The sequence below is a fragment of the Ixodes scapularis genome, unplaced genomic scaffold (genome assembly GCF_016920785.2).
Source record: "Ixodes scapularis isolate PalLabHiFi unplaced genomic scaffold, ASM1692078v2 PGA_scaffold2__306_contigs__length_199485367, whole genome shotgun sequence".
In the NCBI taxonomy this organism is placed as follows: Eukaryota; Metazoa; Arthropoda; class Arachnida; order Ixodida; family Ixodidae; genus Ixodes; species Ixodes scapularis.
The window spans coordinates 160,647,266-160,668,656 of NW_024609857.1; the positions used below are offsets into that span (position 1 = coordinate 160,647,266).

The following is a 21,391-nucleotide window of genomic DNA, read 5'->3' on the forward strand; positions in this document are numbered from 1 at the left end:
CTTTGTCAAGAGCTGGGCAGCATAGTCCTCATCACAAGCAAGGCTTGGAGGATGTTGAAGTACACGCCGTGGGAATGCTTGCCGCACTTGTGAGCGAGACAACACAGGAAAGACTCAGAACTGAAACACAGAGGGACCCTGAGTTACAACACGTCCTTCACTGTCTAGAGAACGGGTACCCACTGCAAGGCAACTTCAGCTCACTAGACCCTGAACTGTCGGTGGTCAAAGGAATAATTCTTAAAGGAACGAAGGTGGTGATCCCTTCGTCACTTCGGCGAGTTATGTTAGCTCGGGTCCACCAAGGGCACTTAGGTGTAAACAAATGTAAAGAAAGGGGACGCCAACTCATGTTTTGGCCCAAAATGGCGCAGGACATTCACACCTTTGTTGCGGAATGCGCGACATGTAGGAAGTTTGCATATCAGCAACCCCGCGAACCACTAATGATGCGCGAGCCCCCTCCTTACGCGTGGTATCGTGTTGGCATTGACTTGTTTGCCTATGGAGGTTACTCTTATTTGGTTGCGTTTGATGCGTATTCAAACTACCCAGAGGTTGAAAGACTCCAGGACACCTGTTCACAAACCATCATCCATACATTGTCAGGCTGGTTCGCAAGGCACGGCATTCCAATAGAAGTTTGCTCAGACAATGGGCCACAATTTTCATCTTCCGAGTTTAAACGGTTTTCCAGGGTTTATGACTTCCATCACGTGACATCAAGCCCCCACTTTCCGCAATCCAATGGTCTTGCTGAAAAAGGGGTACAAATTGCAAAGAGAATTTTAAAGAAATGTGATGATGCAGGGGATGATTTTTTTTCTCGGTCTCTTGAACTATCGGTGTTCCCCTTTGATAGGAGGACAGTCTCCGGGAGAGTTGCTGTATGGAAGAAAACTGCGAGCACAACTTCCTGATTTCTCATCGCACCCGAGGAAACCTGTGTGCAAGAGGCAACAAAACAAGCCTGGAACGTCGCTGAAGGACCTGAAAAGCGGTGACGTCGTCCGCATGCGAGGAAAAGGCGGTTGGTTTGAGAAAGCTAGGGTAACAAATTGTGCCGGGCCACGCTCCTACACTGTCCAAACCGAGCGGAACAGGATCTACAGGAGAAACCGCCGTCATTTGTTGAAAACGTCGGAGGCATTCAATGATTGCCTGGATGAAGATGCCGCTTCACCACAGCAGCACTCCGACGCCCACGACAATCCGCAGCCTTCACAGACTTCGCAGTCTCCACAGCTTCCACAACCACACTGTAACCCAGATACAGACCATCGTTCCACACATCCATCCCCGGCATCCGGTGAAACTTTGACAGATGAGGCTCCAGCACTGAGAAGATCATCACGAAGCAGACACGCACCACGTCGACTAACCTACGACGAAACATTTGAACAGCTTCCATAGTTTCTTTTGTGTGTTTATTTTTTATTTAATGCTATCCGCATTCGTTGTATGTTATGTTATTTTCGTACTTATTTTCTTTGTATTTCTTTCCTTTAAAGAGCGGAAGATGTATCGGTGTTGCGCGGGCGCTCGAGCAGCAGCTCGGAGCCTGGCGCGGGCTCATGACATAAAGCACGAGAGTCAGTTCTCTTCTGGTACCGAGATGTGTGGACTCACAATCAATACACTCGTGAAACCTCGTAACCCTCACGAGGGTTACGAGGGTTACACGCGGTTACGCCGACGGCGACGGCGACGCCGCTCAAGCCGGGAACGGGTGCCTAAGAGCTGCGCTCTAAAAGTGAAAGCCGTTTACAACTCCCTGTAACGCCGAATTGGAGCGCAGCTCTTGAGGAGGAGGAGTGAAGGGTACTGAGGGGAGGGTAGACCCCTCCTCCTCCTCCTCCTTCTTCTCCTCCTCCCCTCATTCTTTAGTATGCTCCGGGGGGGGGGTCTCCTGACCTCGGGGGGAGGGGGTCATGTGACTTGGGGGGGTCACGTGACCGGGGGGGGGGTCACGCGACCTTGGGGGGTCACGTGACCTTGGGGGGTCATGGGGGGTCACCTTGGGGGTACCGTGACCCTGAGGTGACCTTGGGAGGGGTGACATGACCTTGGGGTGACCTTGGGAGGGGTCACGTCACCTCGGGGGGTCACGTGACCTTGGGGTGACCTTGGGGTGACCTTGGTTACACCGACGCCGCTCAAGCCGGAAACGGGCGCCTAAGAGCTGCACTCTAAAATATAAAAGCCGTTTACAATTCCCTGTAACGCCGGTTAGAGCGCAGCTCTTGAGGAGGAGGATGGAAGCATACTGAGAGATAGGTGACTCCTCGAGGTCACGTGACCTCAGGGGGGTCGTGTGACGTCGGGGGGTCACGTGACCTCATGGGGTCACGTGACCTGAGGGGGTCACGTGACCACGTAACCTCAGGGGGTCATGTGACCTCGGGGGGTCACGTGACCTTGGGGGGTCACGTGACCTCGGAGTCACGTGATCTGGGGGTCACGTGACCGGGGGGGTCACGTGACTCCGGTTACGCCGACGGCGACGCCGCTCAAGCCGGAAACGGTCCCCTAAGAGCTGCGCTCTAAAAAGCAGCATAAAGCTGCTGAGATGAAGCGCGGAGACGACTGAAAAAGTATGGAAAGGCTTCTCAAAGCCCTCATTCTGCTAAGCCGAAGAATGGTCGCACAAAGCGCTTCGTGGCACTTGGTGTCATTGCAGACATCGATCACACGATGAAGAGTAAAAATCTCGCGAGTCGCAACAAACGCTAAAAAAATAAAACAACCGATTTTCTTCGCAAGCAGACCGTATACCCCCCGCAGATACATGGTTAGTGTGTTGTTTGTTTGATAAGGCCTTGAAAGTGTCTAGTCGGACCAGTTGTTACGGGACCATTAGTTCCGGGACCATTAGTTCCGGGACCATTTGTTCCTACACCCCTGGGCGAAGCCTGACCGTGCATACCAAGGACATACTCGCAACGAAAACGATGTTGTTGTTGCTTTGACTTATTACACATCAGATGCGAAAGACTGTTCAAGACAAAGGCCGAACAAGAAGTATTTTGTAAGGCTTCTTAATTGATGGTCCGGAAGTCTTCGTAACGAAGCGATTTATGACGAGATCTATTAGGGAAACCTACAAAGAATTCAAGGAGGCCAATCCCGACTCAAAAATGGGCCTTTCAATATTTTATTCTCTTCGGCCCAAGTGGGTTAAGAAACCCACTATACATGAAGAGAGTGTGTGTGTATACTGCGCCAACTTCATACTCTGTCTGACATCTCTGTCAAATGCGGCGGGGAAGACAATGACCTTTGAAGACATCCAGAACCATTTTCTTTGTGAAAATCTTTCCCAAAACTGCTTCTCGCGGGGATGTGAGGCCTGTTTGAACCGGAAGGATCCCTCGAGATGCTAGGGATGAGCGCTGAAGATGAACTGGAGTTGGCATTGTGGAAATCTGGTGGCGAGTTGGGGAAACAACATATGGAGGCCGCTGCTTTTCATAGCGAACTCAAAAAGTGGACGAAGAAATACATACCCCACTATTATATTCGGCGCGCACAACGGAGAGCAATATGGCTTGAACAAGCAAATGTGAAGCCACGTGTCGTAGTCCTACACTTTGATTTCGCCGAATACCGGAGTATTGTGCTCCAACGAGCATGTGCAGGGATACCACTGGAAAATCAAGATGGTGACAATCTTCACCTGCGTTGCGACGACCACGAAGGGAACACTAAGCTTCGGCGTCGTGAGTGACGATATCTGTCATGATTCTGCACACGCGCTCTTATAGCGCTCACAATAGTCGAAGACAGGCTCGAAGAACTCTTGCCCGTTCTTTCGGAGCTAGTCTATGTTTCGGACGGCGCTCCAAGTAATTTCAAAAATCGGCACCAGTTACACGAATTTCAGAAGTTCGTTGTCAGTAGGTGAATACACTCGGCATCAGGGCACGGCAAAAGCGCGTGCGATGGAGTGGGTGGTGTGTTTAAACATCATGCGTCACTGCATAGCTTGAAACACACACACACACACACACACACACACACACACACACACACACACACACACACACACACACACACACACACACACACGCACGCACGCACGCACGCACGCACGCACGCACGCACGCGCGCACACACACACACACACGCACGCACGCACGCACGCACGCACGCGCACACACACACACACACACACACACACACACACACACACACTGAGCTGAGCTTCATGACTAAGTTCCTTGAAGCTCTCAGCCAAGGAACATCGACCAAGTGGAGCTGTCCCGTTATCGGGAGCGTAAGAGAAAGGAGTGGTAGCATGTAAGCCCATCGTGAGGCATCCAATCTTCTCATGTGTAGAGCAAAGCAATGGAGGAAGGGGGCGATGCTGTGGTCCTAGAAAGAGTTAACCAAACCGCAGAATAGACATAGCTGAATGGTGGGACCGTGAACTGGCCGCACCGGCCCGTTTCAACAGTGCGTTCATCTTTGTCCCTCTGTGAGTGCGCGCTGTGTGATCAGACGACGCGCATAGACTTTGGCACTGAACTGACTGGATTGTGGACAAAGCGAAAACTTGCTCAGAATTTCATCAAGCTATAGTCTTAAAATGTGCTGCATCGAAAGATTACTATCCCAGGCGTTTATCACTGTTTTTGTGTGAGCAGCGCCGTGTAATATTGAAAAGGTACTGCGTCGTCCATCCGTAAACTATACGAAATTTGGCGGTGTTAAATTTTTTTTATAAGTTTCTGGTTGCATTTATCTGGAGTGTATTTTATGTTAATTAGGTATATGCGAGACATTTGGTCACTTGATATATTTCATGAAATTAACATGTTTAGGGTGCAACATGAAATATTACTTCGCTTATCTGGTTACGTGTCGCATGTTGAGTTTGAAATACCGAACTTGATATCTGATTGGCATATTTTCTTATGTCAAACATATATGCAGTGCATATACATATGTACGATTTAGTATCTGACGCTTAGGAAGTGCGGTTTATTTTGAGCACATACAGACTCTCTCGTAAAATCACGAGCATTTCGTAGCGTGCAAGGCTTCAAATGTGTGTTTAAGTTTCATTACTATTTTCAGTGATTCATGCCGGGTTACTTGGACTTTTTCCTCTTGACTAAGTTTGTCCGAGAGTCTACATGTTACGTATCTTCTCCGTCAATACATAGGGCGAAGCTCACTCACCTTGCAAATCACCCCAGTGCCAAGTAAATAAATATTGTTAGGATAAATAGTGGTGCTTCACTGGCTTTTACGCTCAGATTTTGAGGTAAGTACTAACATTAAATAGAAAACCTTAGATAGGTCAAAATTATGCTCAGCTGAGCGCCTATGCGAAGTCTCGTTCAAAACTCTCATAGCACGAGATTCGACTCCTAAAAACGGCCATACAAACAATATATTAAATATTTTGTTGGTAGTTTCTGACAAATTACTATATTACCTAACTGTGAATAAAAGATAAAATACATAAAAGTTTTTATTTCTTTTTTTTTTAGAAAATTGATTTTAAACTTGCAAGTTGTTCTAAATATTCGCTTTTAACAGGCAAATGTTCCGCGTTAGATGTATAGCGCGAAATATTAAAATTATGCTGAAAAGAAAGAACTTAATTGGAGCTTTACGTTGATGTAAAGATCATAAAAATATATTGATCAGGTCACACAGCACAGCTTGCTGAACTTCGTCAAATATTGTTGTAGAGAAGCTATTCGACAATTAAAAAAATTAAATATTTAATGACCTTGACGCTTAATTAGCAGAACTCGCCGTTTGCATCTTCTTTTATTAAAGGAATTTACAGGTAGCTACTTGAAATTTCAGAGGCGTTAATTATGAGGTAGTGCATTTTTTGAGTTACTGGTAGTACTGGGCGACAAGTGAACAAAAACCAAAATGTAATCGTTTATAGCCGCCATACAATCAAAGCACTGTAATAGCTAGCTGGAGGGAAAAGTCAGCCAAATAAAAGGTGGGTTTTATTAGAAAATCGATCTCGAATTCGCAAAAATTTTGAAATAGCCCTTGCTTTACGAACATTCACTGCCTTTCCTCTTTCACACACAACATTAAATTTGTCATCAATAAAAATAGTATTCTCTTAGTTTTTTTTTGTTGAAAATACTAAATATGTTATAATATCTCAAATAGGTCTCACGGAAGAGCTGGTCAAACTTTGACAAATATTGTGAAAGGGACACACTTCGGAAATATTTAAAACAAAAGCGCGGGTAAATAATCTCAATAAAATGATTGACCATAAATAATCCCCATTCTGAGAGTGGCCGAAAAAAGTTACATTGCACTACCAAAAGAAGGCAAACAGTAGAAAGGAGCGGAACATGACACCTCCCACAGGCGAGAGAAAGGTCAGTTTGCGTCTCGACTAATGTCCATAACTCGAGAACGAAAAATCGCCCGAACTTGCGGTTTGCACTCTCTGTCACCAGAAGGGTTCCCCTCAAAAAATTAAATTTTTTTTTGTCAAAACTAAAAGTTCGATCCCAAATCCGTACCTGGTTTGAGATGAAACCACCCATATATATCAGAGAACGCAGGCCGAATCGCTCCTGCGAAAACTAAGCATCGCACAGGAAGATAGAAAAATTAGTTTTTGTTCTGTTTTTTTTAGAAATTAACTTTTTATTTGGTCATTTTAAGGCCACCGTTTTAATTATAAACTTGCTGGGCTTCATCAATAACCCCTATATCAACCCTTTTTAGACAAGTATAAAGCATGCCGAGCATTTTACCATGTTTTGAAAACCCCTTCAATTCTGACGCGTACTCTGGTTTTGGATCCTTATCCAAGCGCATCTTGACGGCAGCTGTTCTGCCAACACCTCCTAGACAGCTTTCAAAGCCTGCGCGTCACGTGATATGACGTCAAATCCCGGAGGCCTGCACGAGCGCTGATTGGATGCGGGTGCCGCGTCAGCCTTCGCGTAGGACTATGATAGGAAACGAGTCCCACAAGAACGCTTACGCGGCACTCGAATGCAATCAGCACCCGTGCAAGACTCCGGGAAGTGACGTCATATCACGTGACGCGCAGGCTTTGAAAGCTGTCTAGGGCTGTGTTCCAAAATTTACTCGATCCGACTCCGGAGTAAAAGTTTCGTACCGTGGCGTTCCAAAACTTACTCGAGCTTACTCGATGACGTCAGAACTCGCGTTCCAGAAGCGAGTTGTTTACTCCGGAGTACTTACTCGCGCTACCCTCCTCGATCGGGGGGTAAAGTCGGATCAAATCGAGTAAATACGTCACGTGATCTGTTCGTCGTCTGCTTTCTGCGCCGACTAGAGCACTATGTAGCTTCTTCGGAGCAGAGTAGCGCAATCTAGAACGCCGTCTCTCGGCGACTAGCGGCGAACGCCCGGAGGTTCCAACTGCGGTCAGAAATGCATGGAGAACGTGAGAAAATCGTTGTTTCTTCAGTTTTGTGGGGATGTGCGGAATGGAAATCATTTTTGACATAATAATGAAACATTTTGGAATAATATGCGATAAGTTTTGTGCCATACAAGGACCTGACTTGTTTGAAAAAATTGCCTGAGCGGCGTCATGCAGCAGACGACACGGCGACGTCACACCATTCACGTGACCCGCTCCGGCCAACCCGAAAAGCCCATCTCCGCTGCGAGCAAAAATCGTCTGCTCCAAACGCCATTGCCTTGGAAATTGCCTTCTCAAAATTTGCACACGCATCCGATATTATTAAAACTTTGATAAAGTGTTTAGCGCTTTACTAACTTCACGACAGGCTAGTTTTGAAAAATGTGAACTCGCCGTTAGTTTTTTAATCAGCCGCGTTATGTCGATCTCCATGTATTATCCCATAGGGCGGGCCGCCTCCTGGAACCCTGAGTACCACGTGACTCGCGCCGAGCCGCTCTGTCGGCCATGTTGTCGGCAAAACACGGGGTTCAAAGGATTGCGCTACTCTGCTCCGTAGGAGCTATATAGTGCTCTAGCGCCGACAGTCGTCAAAGCTCGCTTGCTCCGTTGGTTTTGGTGGCGGACGTTCGAAATGACAAATAATTAGGTGCAGCATGTGTGGTTATTGCGATTTGCTGTTGTCAGCGCAGGAATTGACTGCATTACATCCAGACCGTCCACCTTCCCCGGGAACGTGTACTTGTTATTATCTGAGTGCGAGCGTAAACAGGAGCTTCTCCGCATCCTCGTCCTCGGCGTTGGGGGAATGCCGTATTCTCACGTTGAAGGCCGAAAATGTTTGAACTCGGTATATGATAATGTAGTATTTTTGTTTCCTCCAGAGTGTGTGTAATGAGAGGATAACGTTTGTAAAGCAGTGAAGGCTTCGAAAATTTCACTGTAATCAGATTCGCGTCAAAGCGAACGTGAGTTTCATATCATTCTGGAGAAAGCACCCTCGCGCTGTACCGCTACACCGTGTGGAAGACATTTTTGCAAAACATAATCGGTGCAAATTACAATGCGTGGAATACATGCGTTTAGGGCACCGCGACTGGAATTGCAGCGATCGCGCTGATTAATAAAAACACATTTTTTTATGTCTAGCTGTAAGGAGTAAGTAATTTTGATCTCAATGTACAGCTCAAAACGAAGGTGAGTAAAAGGAGCTGGTGGATCCACCTCAAAAAACACCGCGTCGTCATTAATATTGCCGTTCTTCGGGTGCTTTCTCCATGATCAAAAGGATCGTCTGCTATTTTCTGCCATCGCTGCTGTGTTTTCTTTTTGCCGTCGCCCAAGACAAAGCCAATTCGCGTAGTGTCCATTATCCTGGCCGTTCCAAAATCGAGTCGCGGATCGTTTACCTCGCGATGTCACGTGGTATTACCCGCTGACGTAGGAGGCAGGTTACTCGGGTAAGATTTGGAACATAGCCTAGGAGGTGTTGGTTCTGCCCTCCGACAGCCAGAGCGCGTGTCTCGCCCTCCCGCCCGCCCGCCTCCCTACCCACTGTCGTAAAAAAACAAAGAAATGTAGCGCGCACGCGTGGCCAGGCGATAAGGAATGCTTCGCTGTTCGAAAGAGCATGACATTGCAAGATTAAACTTTGACTTTTGGGCTGGTCTTGGTTCCTCGCTTCAGCCGTCGGAGGGCATGACAGCTGCCGCCAAGATGGCCGTCTGGGCAAATATTTTTTTTGGAATACATCTATGTGTAAAGACAGGCACGTAGCCAGGAGGCGGGGGGCATGGGGCCCGGGCCCCCCCTCCCCCCCCCCCCCCCTCCCCCCGAAATCTTTCATTTTGATGAGACCTCCTCTTCCCCCTCCCCCTTGTGCAGGATTTTGTCATGGGCGCACCCCCCATACAATATCCTGGCTACGTGCCTGTGTAAAGGTACATCGTGGTCGCCGGAACAAGTTCGCGGGTATGTGAGATTTTGATAGGGCGACGGAAACAAAGCGCCGAAATGCTCGACCAGGCAAAAGGAAACGAACAGCGTTGCATTCGTTTATTTATTTATTCGTATTTTTTTTTAACTTAACTGCTTCCTGGGATTAGAATACTCAGACCAGAAAATGTTGCGTGGTTCTCACGTTTTACGGGTTAAAAATTATTCCAAATTGTTCGAATTGTAAAATATAGGTGTTATAGCAACTTAGAACAAACATTGATATTGAACTAACCTCGCGATTGCTACAAACATTGCTGGAGTGGCTATCAATGATCGCATTTTGTTATTCTACTATTTTTATTTGTTCTCTAAACACACCTGTCTAGTACCAGGAACTTGGTGGAAAGAGGGGGGGGGGGGGGAGGCTTTTGAAAGTGATTTTGAGCCGGACTTACAGGTTTCTGAAAAGTGCTCCCGTCGTGAACGCCGTTCCTTTGTTCTCTAAACACGCGATGAAACTACGCCGCTATTGAAGTTCGAAAGGACCGTCCGGAACCACCCTTGCGTGCGAGGGCAATCCAAACATACGTACCAGAACGATTTCGCCAACGGAAAGACTCTGTGCGGTCCACATTGAAACATAAATAAAGCGTGTGCCGTGATCTGTTTGTGGATTTGTTCAGTGGGGTTTATACCTTCAATTTCACGACTGAATGTTGTTCAGTCGTGAAAGACGTTCACTATCTGCAGCCGTCATTATTCTGCAGCTTGTACGGGCCTCGTCTTTCAATTTGGCCGTGTTTACCACAGGGGGGGGGGGGGGGGGGGGGGGAGGGCTTGTCAAAAAAGGGTATACTATAAAGCAAGGCCCAGACGAAGTGCGCGAGCGCGTAGGCGACATCTCTAAAGGTAAGTGGACGTCGACGATCCTCCAGTCAGAGCCACGATGATGCAGCAGTTTCTGCTCCTGGCCGGCTTGGCCAACCTGGCGATGACCGCAGAGGACTGCTTCACCAATGGTACGCAAAACCCGTGCAGCGCCCGTTGTTTGGGTCAGGGGACACGTCCGATGGGCTCACACTGCTAATACATTATATATGAAAGACGGTCACGCAGACGCCTTCTGAGGTCTTCCTTGTATAACGCTCCTATCGTACAAAAACTCTCTGAAGACGTGTTCGAAGCGCACATTTGTATGAATGACAAACATATTTCGAGCGTGCTTGAGACGTGTCGGCTGATAAAAGAGAGTTTTAGGGCACCGTATTTGCATATCCGATACGGTACTATGGGCCCTGTTACGCACTGCGCATGTCTGAGTCTTCTAGCAGTCCGTACCGGAGGCCCATCGTACGTATCGTATGTGCAAGAACGGTTCCCTAAAACTCTCTATTACCTGTGTCATTCCGCAACGCCGAAGCGCTACACCGGAGAAGTGGGTTAAAAATATATACATAATAAGGTTAATAGATTACACATTTTATACCGTTCCGGGGGCTCATACTATGATTGTGTAGTAAAAATATGCAAAAATTGTTTTATTCGGGCAAACATTGAGATATATTGTATAATCATCTGTACGATTGGCTATTGCATATACTTTATGGGAAAGCAGACGCCCGTGACTTTATTATTCATTGACAGTAAAATGCGCGAAGCAAAACAACAATAACAAAACTATTTTGGGGATTTACGCGTCAAACGCACGAAGGGTATCTGGCACGCCCGGTGAAGAACTGACGATTAATTTAGTCCAACTGGCGACATTCTGACGTACAACCGAGATCTCAGTTACACGGCACTTCCAAGTTTCAACACAATAAGCTTCTGTCAGATTGCGGGCACCTCGGCCGGGGCTCCAACCCGCCTGCTGGAGTCAGGGCAGCGGTTTGCCTGAGAGTAGTCGAGGTGGCTTGGAGTACGCGAGGAAATACGTGATATTACTCGTATCAGAGAGGTGTTTGCATTCTTCCGAGAGGCACATCCGCTGTTCGTAAGGTGCGAACGCATCAAATAGATAAATTACCTTAATAGATAAATAAATACTTAATAAATAAATACTTTTCAGCACGCGGGACATCATGCGATTCTGTGGTTCATGATATGGAAGAAGACGTAAGTTATAATTATTTATATTCTATGCTCGGTGGCAACTTTCTCTAGCAATCTGGCCTCAGGTAAATATTGTGTGTCTGCAGCTTCGATCGACAGTGGTGAACACACCGGTCCCCATGCCTTTAACTATAAAGTAAGCGGAGTATGTACCCATGCAGTTACTCTAGTTTCGACAACATTAGCCCCAAAAGTAGTCCCAATGTAAGTATATAACATGTCTGCAGCCCGATAAAGAAAAGTCATCCAAGAGAGCTACAAAGCATATGGTTTCAAACCCCAACGATTGTTTCAAGGGATACTGAACCAAAATTTCGAACTCACAAGACAAGGCAGGGCGGATAGGCGGGACGCTGCAAAACTAAAACAACATCACTTATACAGCGACATCAATAACGGATCTCCGTATTTTGGAAGAGAAGGGCGCGATTGAACACGGCCTACGAGAAAAGTCACGTCACGATTCTCACTCCCTCTCTTCCTCGCTCCGTCCCGTCGAGCTGGTGAACCGAAACGAGGAGGAGACAAGCGAAGCCGCTTCCCCTCATTCTAAAATTTGCCAGGAGGACAATGACGTCATAGCCCTCACGTGATCGTGCCCTTCTTTTCCGAAAGTACGGCCATTCGTTTGAGATATCGATGTATGAGTGATGTTTTGGAGTTCGTAGCGTCCCGTTCAATGCTTCTGCGGCCCTATTTTGCGAAGTTCAAATTTCGGTTCAGTATCTTTTTAAAGCCCTCTGACGCCTCCGGTGGCTTTTTAAGCTACCCATGTTACGCTTATTTTCGGAATACCCAGGCATTACTCTTCCCGGCATGCTAACTCTTATCTCGAAATTCGAAACAGCTATTGAGGAAACGTCAAATGAAGGTGACGCCAACACCAACATTGCTCTCTGGTGGGGTGACGTCCCATTTTGTATAACTTAAAAGTCGAGAGGCAGCCCCAAAAAAACATTATTTTGCACGTTTTTTTTTCTTTCTCGTTTTGCTGGCGTGAGTTTTTCCAGCATTCATTTCAACCCATCAAACTTGGTTTAACCCGTCTGGAACAAGCCCTATTACAACCTGGATGAATGGATGCGTGACAGTGACTGTACCCTTTCCAAAACCCCAAAAGTATTCCTTCCCTCACCCTTCTAAGTCAATTTGCTCGTCCTCTACATAATTGTAACTATCACCAGGCAGTGTGGGACATGGCCGGGATCGACCTTTGGGTGATCGGGCAAAAAAGCTAAAAGCGTCACCCCCTCGCCTCGTATACCCCAGGCGATGGAGTCGCCGATTTTCCTCTGGTCAAACCTAGTCGGCGTTACCCCAACCTCGGGCTCGTTGGGAGACAGGGTTAAGACCCTGGAGCCGGAGCCACGCTGGAGAGAGTCCCAATTTTTCTCTGCCTCATTTGTCCCCAGCCGTGCTAGTTAGTTGTTCTTCATTCAATCTTTCCTGGATAATTTCTACCAAATCTTTTAACCTCATTTTTGGGTCTGTAATCCTTTCCACCTCCATTCTTCCATCCTCGTCAGCAAAACGCAGAGCCCCCGCCAGATCCATTACTCTTTCAGGGAGGACAGGACGAAGCCCCGTGCACTTCAAAACCAAATGCTCTAGTGTCTCACACTCACGATGGCATACGGCACATAATATGCTTATCGCTTTACTACATTCGACGTCACGTTTTTATTGCTGCCTGCCAGTATTGCCTCTCAGCACCTCAGGCCAAATTTAAAGATCCAATAAGTTAGCAAAAAAAATTGTGACTTGTAATTTGGGCTACCAATTCAGACGTGTATATTAATGCGCTGAAGGACTTTTGAGGCAAATCAGTGACTATCAAGATTTCACCAGAGCTTCCCTTGGGCGTCTTTATTCTTCAGGCTAAGCAGGCCTTGGATTCTACAATTATGGCCTGTCTGAAAGAAGTCAAAGGAGACATGCAGGACGTGGACGACCTGAAACAAGCCGTCTGCAAGACGACGTCTATGAGGAGGAAGGTATCCACGCGCTCACCCTGCTTTTACATTACGTCGTTCTGCATTGCGAAGTCTACGAACATTTGGCTGCCGGAGCCAAAGTTTAGTATGGTGTCATCGTTTCCAGCTGAAGTAGTTAAAAAATACTCGCATTGAAATCCGTCTTGCAAAACAAAACAAACAAAAATGACGAGAAAATGAACATTTACCTCTAATATGTAAGAGGTAAACATTACCATAACTTAGGCTTGAGCGTTTCTAAAAAGGATGTCAAGCTCATTCCGTCAAATTCTCAAAATGTATTCTAATGGGCCTACATCCCAATAGTTTGAACTTAAAAAAAGAAGCAGAAAAGCAAACAGACGTGGTTTTTGTTTTGAAACCTATACGCCACCAATTAAAGTTGGTAAAATAGTGAGCTATTTTTGCTGTTGACCTTCAAATGTATTGCATTTAGAACATAGAAATTGAATTAATAGTAATACCTTGGTAAGAATTAAGATACGAATTGCAGCATGTTGTTTATTGCTCATACCCCCAGATGATCATATCAGATAAATAAAGTATCAGTTACATGTACACACTGAAAGAATAAACGCAGGGGAGGACACGACGGCACATCTTTCGGGAGGGGAAGGGCGAAGAGGAAGGGAGTGAAAAGAAAAAAAAAATCCTCCCTCTTCACCCTTCCTTCGGGAAGAAACTTGCCCACTCCAATAAACTCTTTATGTGTTGAAGGTTGAAAGGTCTGTCGCCGTGGTTGTCCATGTGTTTATTCATAAGGCCCGTTCACACTCCTGCAACCGAACACGGCCGAGAGAGACGAGCCTATCAATGTTTCTTAAAACGAGAGAACACACTGGCACTCTGGCGCCATCTATGCGGTAACCCTGGAACTTTACTTCACAAGAGCGAAGGTTTTGCGGGATTTGAGAGGTGAAATGTGCGTAATACCTATAAGAAAGACTCGTTTATAACGTTGCCAAAAGTTTTTCGAGCCATGAAAGAAAGGATAATGCGCGAGAGAAATAGAAAATATGCCGGACCGCCAAGTTTCCACTGCTATCCAATAAATGGCGTCAGTTTGTTTTCTCGTTGTAAAAGGTATTAAAAGGTTCCAAGGCACCAGATTCTAAGAAGTCGCAAGAGTTTAAACGGGCGTTTACAGTAACGCGAAAATCCATCAACGTGCTCACCTTATAAGCATTTATTAGATGTAGAAGGCCTTTAATAAAATGAATCTTTGTACTGCGTTGAAAAATACAGCGTGTTTTTTTTTAGCTGCACCAAATTTTCAAAAAAGGAGAACGTGAGATAGCGTAATTTAAGCCATGGGGAAGTGTTAATGGCCATGGCGGCCACTAGAAAAAAGGTGAAATTAGGTAATTAGTTAGTTAATTAGCTAAAATGTTTTAACTAACTTTTTAATTTTTCACTTGAGAGTACATAATGTATTTAGGGAATTGAAGTTCGACCTCAATATGGTCTAGCCCTGCCATCAAAGTTTGATTAAAAAATTTGTAGTAGGTGCTACGGGGTCAGTAATTTCACTTTGGTACACGGCGTCAAACCGAAACTAAACGAGGAAGAGCGCCGGTAAAGTTTTCGCTCCGCCCTTTCGGGCATCCGATTTGTTATTATTGCGGCCGGCTCCACTTGCTTAGGCGAAGCTGGCTGCGATAACGACGATCCACGGGGCCGGAAGGTCGGGGCGATTACTTTACCGGCGCTCTTTCTCGTTTAGTTTCGGTTTGACGCCGTGTACCAAAGTGACATTTCTTGACCTCGTAACACCTACTACACATTTTTTAACCAAACTTTGATGGCAGAGCTAGACTATATTGATGTCGAGCTTCAATTCTCTAAATACAATATGTGCCCTCAAGAAAAAAATTAAGAAGTTAGTTAAAACATTTTAGTTAATTAGCTAACTAATTACCTAATTTCATCCTTTTTCTAGTGGCCGCCATGGCCACTAACACTTCCCCAGGGCTTAAATTACTCTATCTCACGTTCCCTGTTTTTGAAAATTTGGTGCAGTTAAAAAATAAACAAAAAACACCCTGTATACTCTGCTGTAAAAAGATAAGTTGCTTTCTTGAAAAGTGGTGTTACCTAAATCGTTTGATTTTTCAGTTCCTGGAGTGCTTCAAGAATGACGTGGGTGGCGCGCTGATCGTAAGACCCATATTTTTTCAATTATTGAAATTTTGTTATGATACATTACTTTTGTTTGGTTCTCGATCACTTTATTTCGCCACGGTTCGACTGCAGTAGCTATCAAGAGTAATGCCCATTGATACACTCAAACGCACCCCATGACAGTAACACGCTGTCGTTCTAATATATGTAGCTCCTTTTTTTGTTTAGCTCACATACGCACAAGTCACATTAGTTGTCGTATGGCGTAGGCAGTATTCCTAGTTTAAATATACGTTTCGTAGCCTTTGTGGTAAGCACTACACGGTGCGTAGTGCTTATTACATTACAGTGATTAGATTAGGACAGGCCGATTGATTTTGATATATATTTCATAATTCTAGGAAAATAGCATCTTCAATCAGCAGAGCCGCTCCAAGGGCAAGGAAATTTTGGTACGTTTTAAGACATTGCACGCAACCTTGTACGAAGGTATCTTCGACGCAGTTGCTTAGCCGTGTGTTCATCTTCTTTCTACCCGCTGCAGAAATGCTACGAAGCCGCACTGAAGTAGTCCACAGCATTCAGCCTGCACGGAAGACGCCATAATACTTCAATAAAGAGTTGGTTGTCTACGCCTTGTGTAATGTATTTAATATAGTTGGCGTATTTAGAGCAAAATAAAGTTCTGTTGATCATTCTATTGGCGCCGCTAACGTTAAAAAGTCGTCTAGTTAATATACTTTCGACAATGAAATCAGTTAGAAGCAATAATGAGTTGTAGGATAAAAGCGCTAAAACGACTATGGACAAGTTAAGGGACGACGAACGCTACAGAGTTCTATTTGCATCTGAAGTTTGATAATAAAAAAACGTATACCCCGTGATATCTAAAAGAGATATGACCTAGGCAAAGTGTTTCGTCAATCCACATCTTCTTGCGGATGAAGGCGAAAAGACTTAGAATATAATGATATGAAAATAAAGGTTTAATCAGTGAACTTGTGACAGAAACAAAAGGAAGCACGAACGCTGAGTAAGCAGCAGCAATGGACCTTTTCCACATACCGACGGCACCAGGCGGTGGCTGGGCGAACTAAAAATCAAGGAAGTGACCTACCTGCGCTACCAATCGATAATGGGAGCTACGCTACGAGTTTCTTCGCTCTTTGAGCAGTGGCGCCTGCCCAATGGGACTTGAAACAGGGGCATCCGTGGCGTCCACCCAAACGTCGTGTTTTCCTTTCCGTCGACCTTCTTTTTTTGTATAACACAATTATAAATATGCTGCAGTTACGCGTTCTACTCGCTGATATACAGCCTCCTTCCGAATTTCCTCGAATTTTCGTTCCGACTTCCGCCGCTTGGCATCCGGCGCTCGCGCGTGCGCAGAACGCTTCTCGGAAAAGGTTTATCATCGACGGCGGCAGCAGCGAGGGACGGCGACAGCGGCGTGACAGCTGGATAGCGCGAAAGTGAATGTGCCCCAGTGTCGGGAAATTCTGAGTGAATCGGCAAAACCGCGCTCGGCTCCTTGTATATCTACTATACTCGGCATCTAGAACATTCAACCTATAATATTCGGGATTGAGCTAGGGACATGACTGACTATAATCCATTGCAACTCAAGAAGGTAAACGAGGGAAGGGAAGGCGAGGGAGGAGGAAGCAGACGGAACGCTGGGGAGAGGAGGAGGTTTCCCCTTTTCTTCTCCATCATTCCGTCTGCTTCCACCTCACCGGCCTCTTTTCCCTCACCTTAGCTTCTTAAGTTGCAACGGACTATACGCAATGTCATTCTGGGTAAGATTCTGTTACACTCGGATAAGAATAAACACAAATCTTCTAGACACACGGAGAAGGGTTACTCCTCGGTCATGCAAGTGGCATTATCATGTTTACCGCTCAAACACTTTCAAGTATGCCACGTCAGAGGCGGGGATGGTTATCATTTGAGCCCGTTCTCGTTTCGCCTTTCTCACTTGACCCTTCTCAAAACCACCATCCTCAAAAAGATCTTCTCGCTTTGACCTGTCGGATTTGGCCCTTTCCCATTTCGTCCTTCACATTTCAACCCCCTCATTTGAGCCCCTTCTCTTTTCACCCTTCTCATTTGGCCCTTCTCAAAACAACCATTCTCAAAAATATCTTCTCGCTCTGACTTGTCGCATTTGGCCCTTTCCCATTTCGTCCTGCGTATTTCAACTACCCTTATTTGAGCCCGTTCTCGTTTCGCCCTTCTCACTAGGCCCTTCTCAAAACAACCATCCTCAAAAAGATCTTCTCGTTTTGACCTGTCGCATTTGGCCCTTTTCCATTTCGTCCTGCGTATTTCAACTCCCCTTATTTGAGCCCGTTCTCGTTTCGCCCTTCTCACTTGGCCCTTCTCAAAACAACCATTCTCAAAATCTTCTCGCTTTGACATGTCGCATTTGGCCCTTTCCCATTTCGTCCTGCGTATTTCAACTCCCCTCATTTGAGCCCGTTCTCTTTTCGTTCTTCTCACTTGGCCCTTCTCAAAACAACCATTCTCAAAATCTTCTCGCTTTGACCTGTCGCATTTGGCCCTTTTCCATTTCGTCCTGCGTATTTCAACTCCCCTCATTTGAGCCCGTTCTCGTTTCGCCCTTCTCACTTGGCCCTTCTCAAAACAACCATTCTCAAAATCTTCTCGCTTTGACCTGTCGCATTTGGCCCTTTCCCATTTCGTCCTGCGTATTTCAACTCCCCTCATTTGAGCCCGTTCTCTTTTCGCCCTTCTCACTTGGCCCTTCTCAAAACAACCATTCTCAAAATCTTCTCGCTTTGACCTGTCGCATTTGGCCCTTTCCCATTTCGTCCTGCGTATTTCAACTCCCCTCATTTGAGCCCGTTCTTGTTTCGCCCTTCTCACTTGGCCCCTCTCAAAACAACCATTCTCAAAATCTTCTCGCTTTGACCTGTCGCATTTGGCCCTTTTCCATTTCGTCCTGCGTATTTCAACTCCCCTCATTTGAGCCCGTTCTCTCTTCGCCCTTCTCACTTGGCCCTTCTCAAAACAACCATTCTCAAAATCTTCTCGCTTTGACCTGTCGCATTTGGCCCTTTCCCATTTCGTCCTGCGTATTTCAACCTCCCTCATTTGAGCCCGTTCTCTTTTCGCCCTTCTCACTTGGCCCTTCTCAAAACAACCATTCTCAAAAAGATCTCGCTGTGACCTGTCGCATTTGGCCCTTTCCCATTTCGTCCTGCGCATTTCAGCCCACCTCATTTGAGCCCGTTCTCTCTTCGCCCTTCTCCACTTGGCCCTTCTCAAAACAACCATCCTTAAAAAGATCTTTTCGTTTTGAACTGTCGCATTTGGCCCTTTCCCATTTCGTCCTGCGCATTTCAGCCCACCTCATTTGAACCCGTTCTCTCTTCGCCCTTCTCCCTTGGCCCTTCTCAAAATAAACATAATGTAAACGTTTTTGTCGCTTTGACCAGTCGCATTTGGCTCTTTCCCATTTCGTCCTTCGTATTTCAACTCCCCTCATTTGAGCCTATTCTCTTTTCGCCCTTCTCGCGTGGCCCTTCTTAAAACAACCATTCTCAAAAAGATCTCGCTTTAACCTGTCGCATTTGGCCCCTTCCCATTTCGTCCTGCGCATTTCAGCCCACCTCATTTGAGCCCGTTCTCTCTTCGCCCTTCTCCACTTGGCCCTTCTCAAAACAACCATCCTCAAAAAGATCTTCTCGTTTTGAACTGTCGCATTTGGCCCTTTGCCATTTCGTTCTACGTATTTCAGCCCACCTCATTTGAACCCGTTCTCTCTTCGCCCTTCTCCCTTGGCCCTTCTCAAAACAACCATTATCAAAAAGATCTTCTCGTTTTGAACTGTCGCATTTGGCCCTTTCCCATTTCGTCCTACGTATTTCAGCCCGCCTCATTTGAACCCGTTCTCTCTTCGCCCTTCTCCCTTGGCCCTTTTCAAAACCAACATAATGTAAACGTTTTTTTCGCTTTGACCAGTCGCATTTGGCTCTTTCCCATTTCGTCCTTCGTATTTCAGCTCCCCTCATTTGAGCCTATTCTCTTTTCGCCCTTCTCACTTGGCCCTTCTTAAAACAACCATTCTCAAAAAGATCTCGCTTTGACCTGTCGCATTTGGCCTCTTCCCATTTTGTCCTGCGCATTTTAGCCCACCTCATTTGAGCCCGTTCTCTCTTCGCCCTTCTCCACTTGGCCCTTCTCAAAACAACCATCCTCAAAAAGATCTTCTCGTTTTGAACTGTCGCATTTGGCCCTTTCCCATTTCGTCCTACGTATTTCAGCCCACTTCATTTGAGCCCGTTCTCTCTTCGCCCTTCTCCACTTGGCCCTTCTCAAAACAACCATCCTCAAAAAGATCTTCTCGTTTTGAACTGTCGCATTTGGCCCCTTCCCATTTCGTCCTGCGCATTTCAGCCCACCTCATTTGAGCCCGTTCTCTCTTCGCCCTTCTCCACTTGGCCCTTCTCAAAACAACCATTATCAAAAAGATCTTCTCGTTTTGAACTGTCGCATTTGGCCCTTTCCCATTTCGTCCTACGTATTTCAGCCCACCTCATTTGAACCCGTTCTCTCTTCGCCCTTCTCCCTTGGCCCTTCTCAAAACAACCATTATCAAAAAGATCTTCTCGTTTTGAACTGTCGCATTTGGCCCTTTCCCATTTCGTCCTACGTATTTCAGCCCACCTCATTTGAACCCGTTCTCTCTTCGCCCTTCTCCCTTGGCCCTTTTCAAAACAACCATTATCAAAAAGATCTTCTCGTTTTGAACTGTCGCATTTGGCCCTTTCCCATTTCGTCCTACGTATTTCAGCCCACCTCATTTGAGCCCGTTCTCTCTTCGCCCTTCTCCACTTGGCCCTTCTCAAAACAACCATCCTCAAAAAGATCTTCTCGTTTTGAACTGTCGCATTTGACCCTTTCCCATTTCGTCCTACGTATATCAGCCCACCTCATTTGAGCCCGTTCTCTCTTCGCCCTTCTCCACTTGGCCCTTCTCAAAACAACCATCCTCAAAAAGATCTTCTCGTTTTGAACTGTCGCATTTGGCCCTTTCCCATTTCGTCCTACGTATTCCAGCCCACCTCATTTGAACCCGTTCTCTCTTCGCCCTTCTCCCTTGGCCCTTCTCAAAACAAACATAATGTAAACGTTTTTGTCGCTTTGACCAGTCGCATTTGGCTCTTTCCCATTTCGTCCTTCGTATTTCAACTCCCCTCATTTGAGCCTATTCTCTTTTCGCCCTTCTCACTTGGCCCTTCTTAAAACAACCATTCTCAAAAAGATCTCGCTTTGACCTGTCGCATTTGGCCCCTTCCCATTTCGTCCTGCGCATTTCAGCCCACCTCATTTGAGCCCGTTCTCTCTTCGCCCATCTCCACATGGCCCTTCTCAAAACAACCATCCTCAAAAAGATCTTCTCGTTTTGAACTGTCGCATTTGGCCCTTTCCCATTTCGTCCTACGTATTTCAGCCCACCTCATTTGAGCCCGTTCTCTCTTCACCCTTCTCCACTTGGCCCTTCTCAAAACAACCATCCTCAAAAAAATCTTCTCGTTTTGAACTGTCGCATTTGGCCCTTTTCCATGTCGTCCTGCGCATTTCAGCCCACCTCATTTGAACCCGTTCTCTCTTCGCCCTTCTCCCTTGGCCCTTCTCAAAATAAACATAATGTAAACGTTTTTGTCGCTTTGACCAGTCGCATTTGGCTCTTTCCCATTTCGTCCTTCGTATTTCAACTCCCCTCATTTGAGCCTATTCTCTTTTCGCCCTTCTCACGTGGCCCTTCTTAAAACAACCATTCTCAAAAAGATCTCGCTTTAAC

At 46.2% G+C, this 21,391-nt stretch overlaps 1 protein-coding gene across 1 annotated transcript; it reads left to right on the forward strand.

Moving 5' to 3' along the window:
* Positions 1-10,280: 10,280 nt before the first annotated feature.
* On the forward strand, positions 10,281-16,132 carry LOC121045540. Its single transcript, XM_040498445.2, has 6 exons — positions 10,281-10,353; positions 11,403-11,449; positions 13,324-13,440; positions 15,556-15,597; positions 15,963-16,013; positions 16,106-16,132. Exons 1-6 carry the CDS (start codon positions 10,281-10,283, stop codon positions 16,130-16,132), a joined length of 357 nt encoding a protein of 118 aa, XP_040354379.1.
* The last annotated feature ends 5,259 nt before the right edge of the window (positions 16,133-21,391 follow it).

Coding starts and splice junctions, on each gene's coding strand:
- LOC121045540 (XM_040498445.2), top strand. CDS start 10,281: ATGATGCAGCAGTTTCTGCTCCTGGCCGGCTTGGCCAACCTGGCGATG. Junction 10,354..11,402: donor AGAGGACTGCTTCACCAATG/GTACGCAAAACC, acceptor AATACTTTTCAG/CACGCGGGACATCATGCGAT. Junction 15,598..15,962: donor ACGTGGGTGGCGCGCTGATC/GTAAGACCCATA, acceptor TCATAATTCTAG/GAAAATAGCATCTTCAATCA.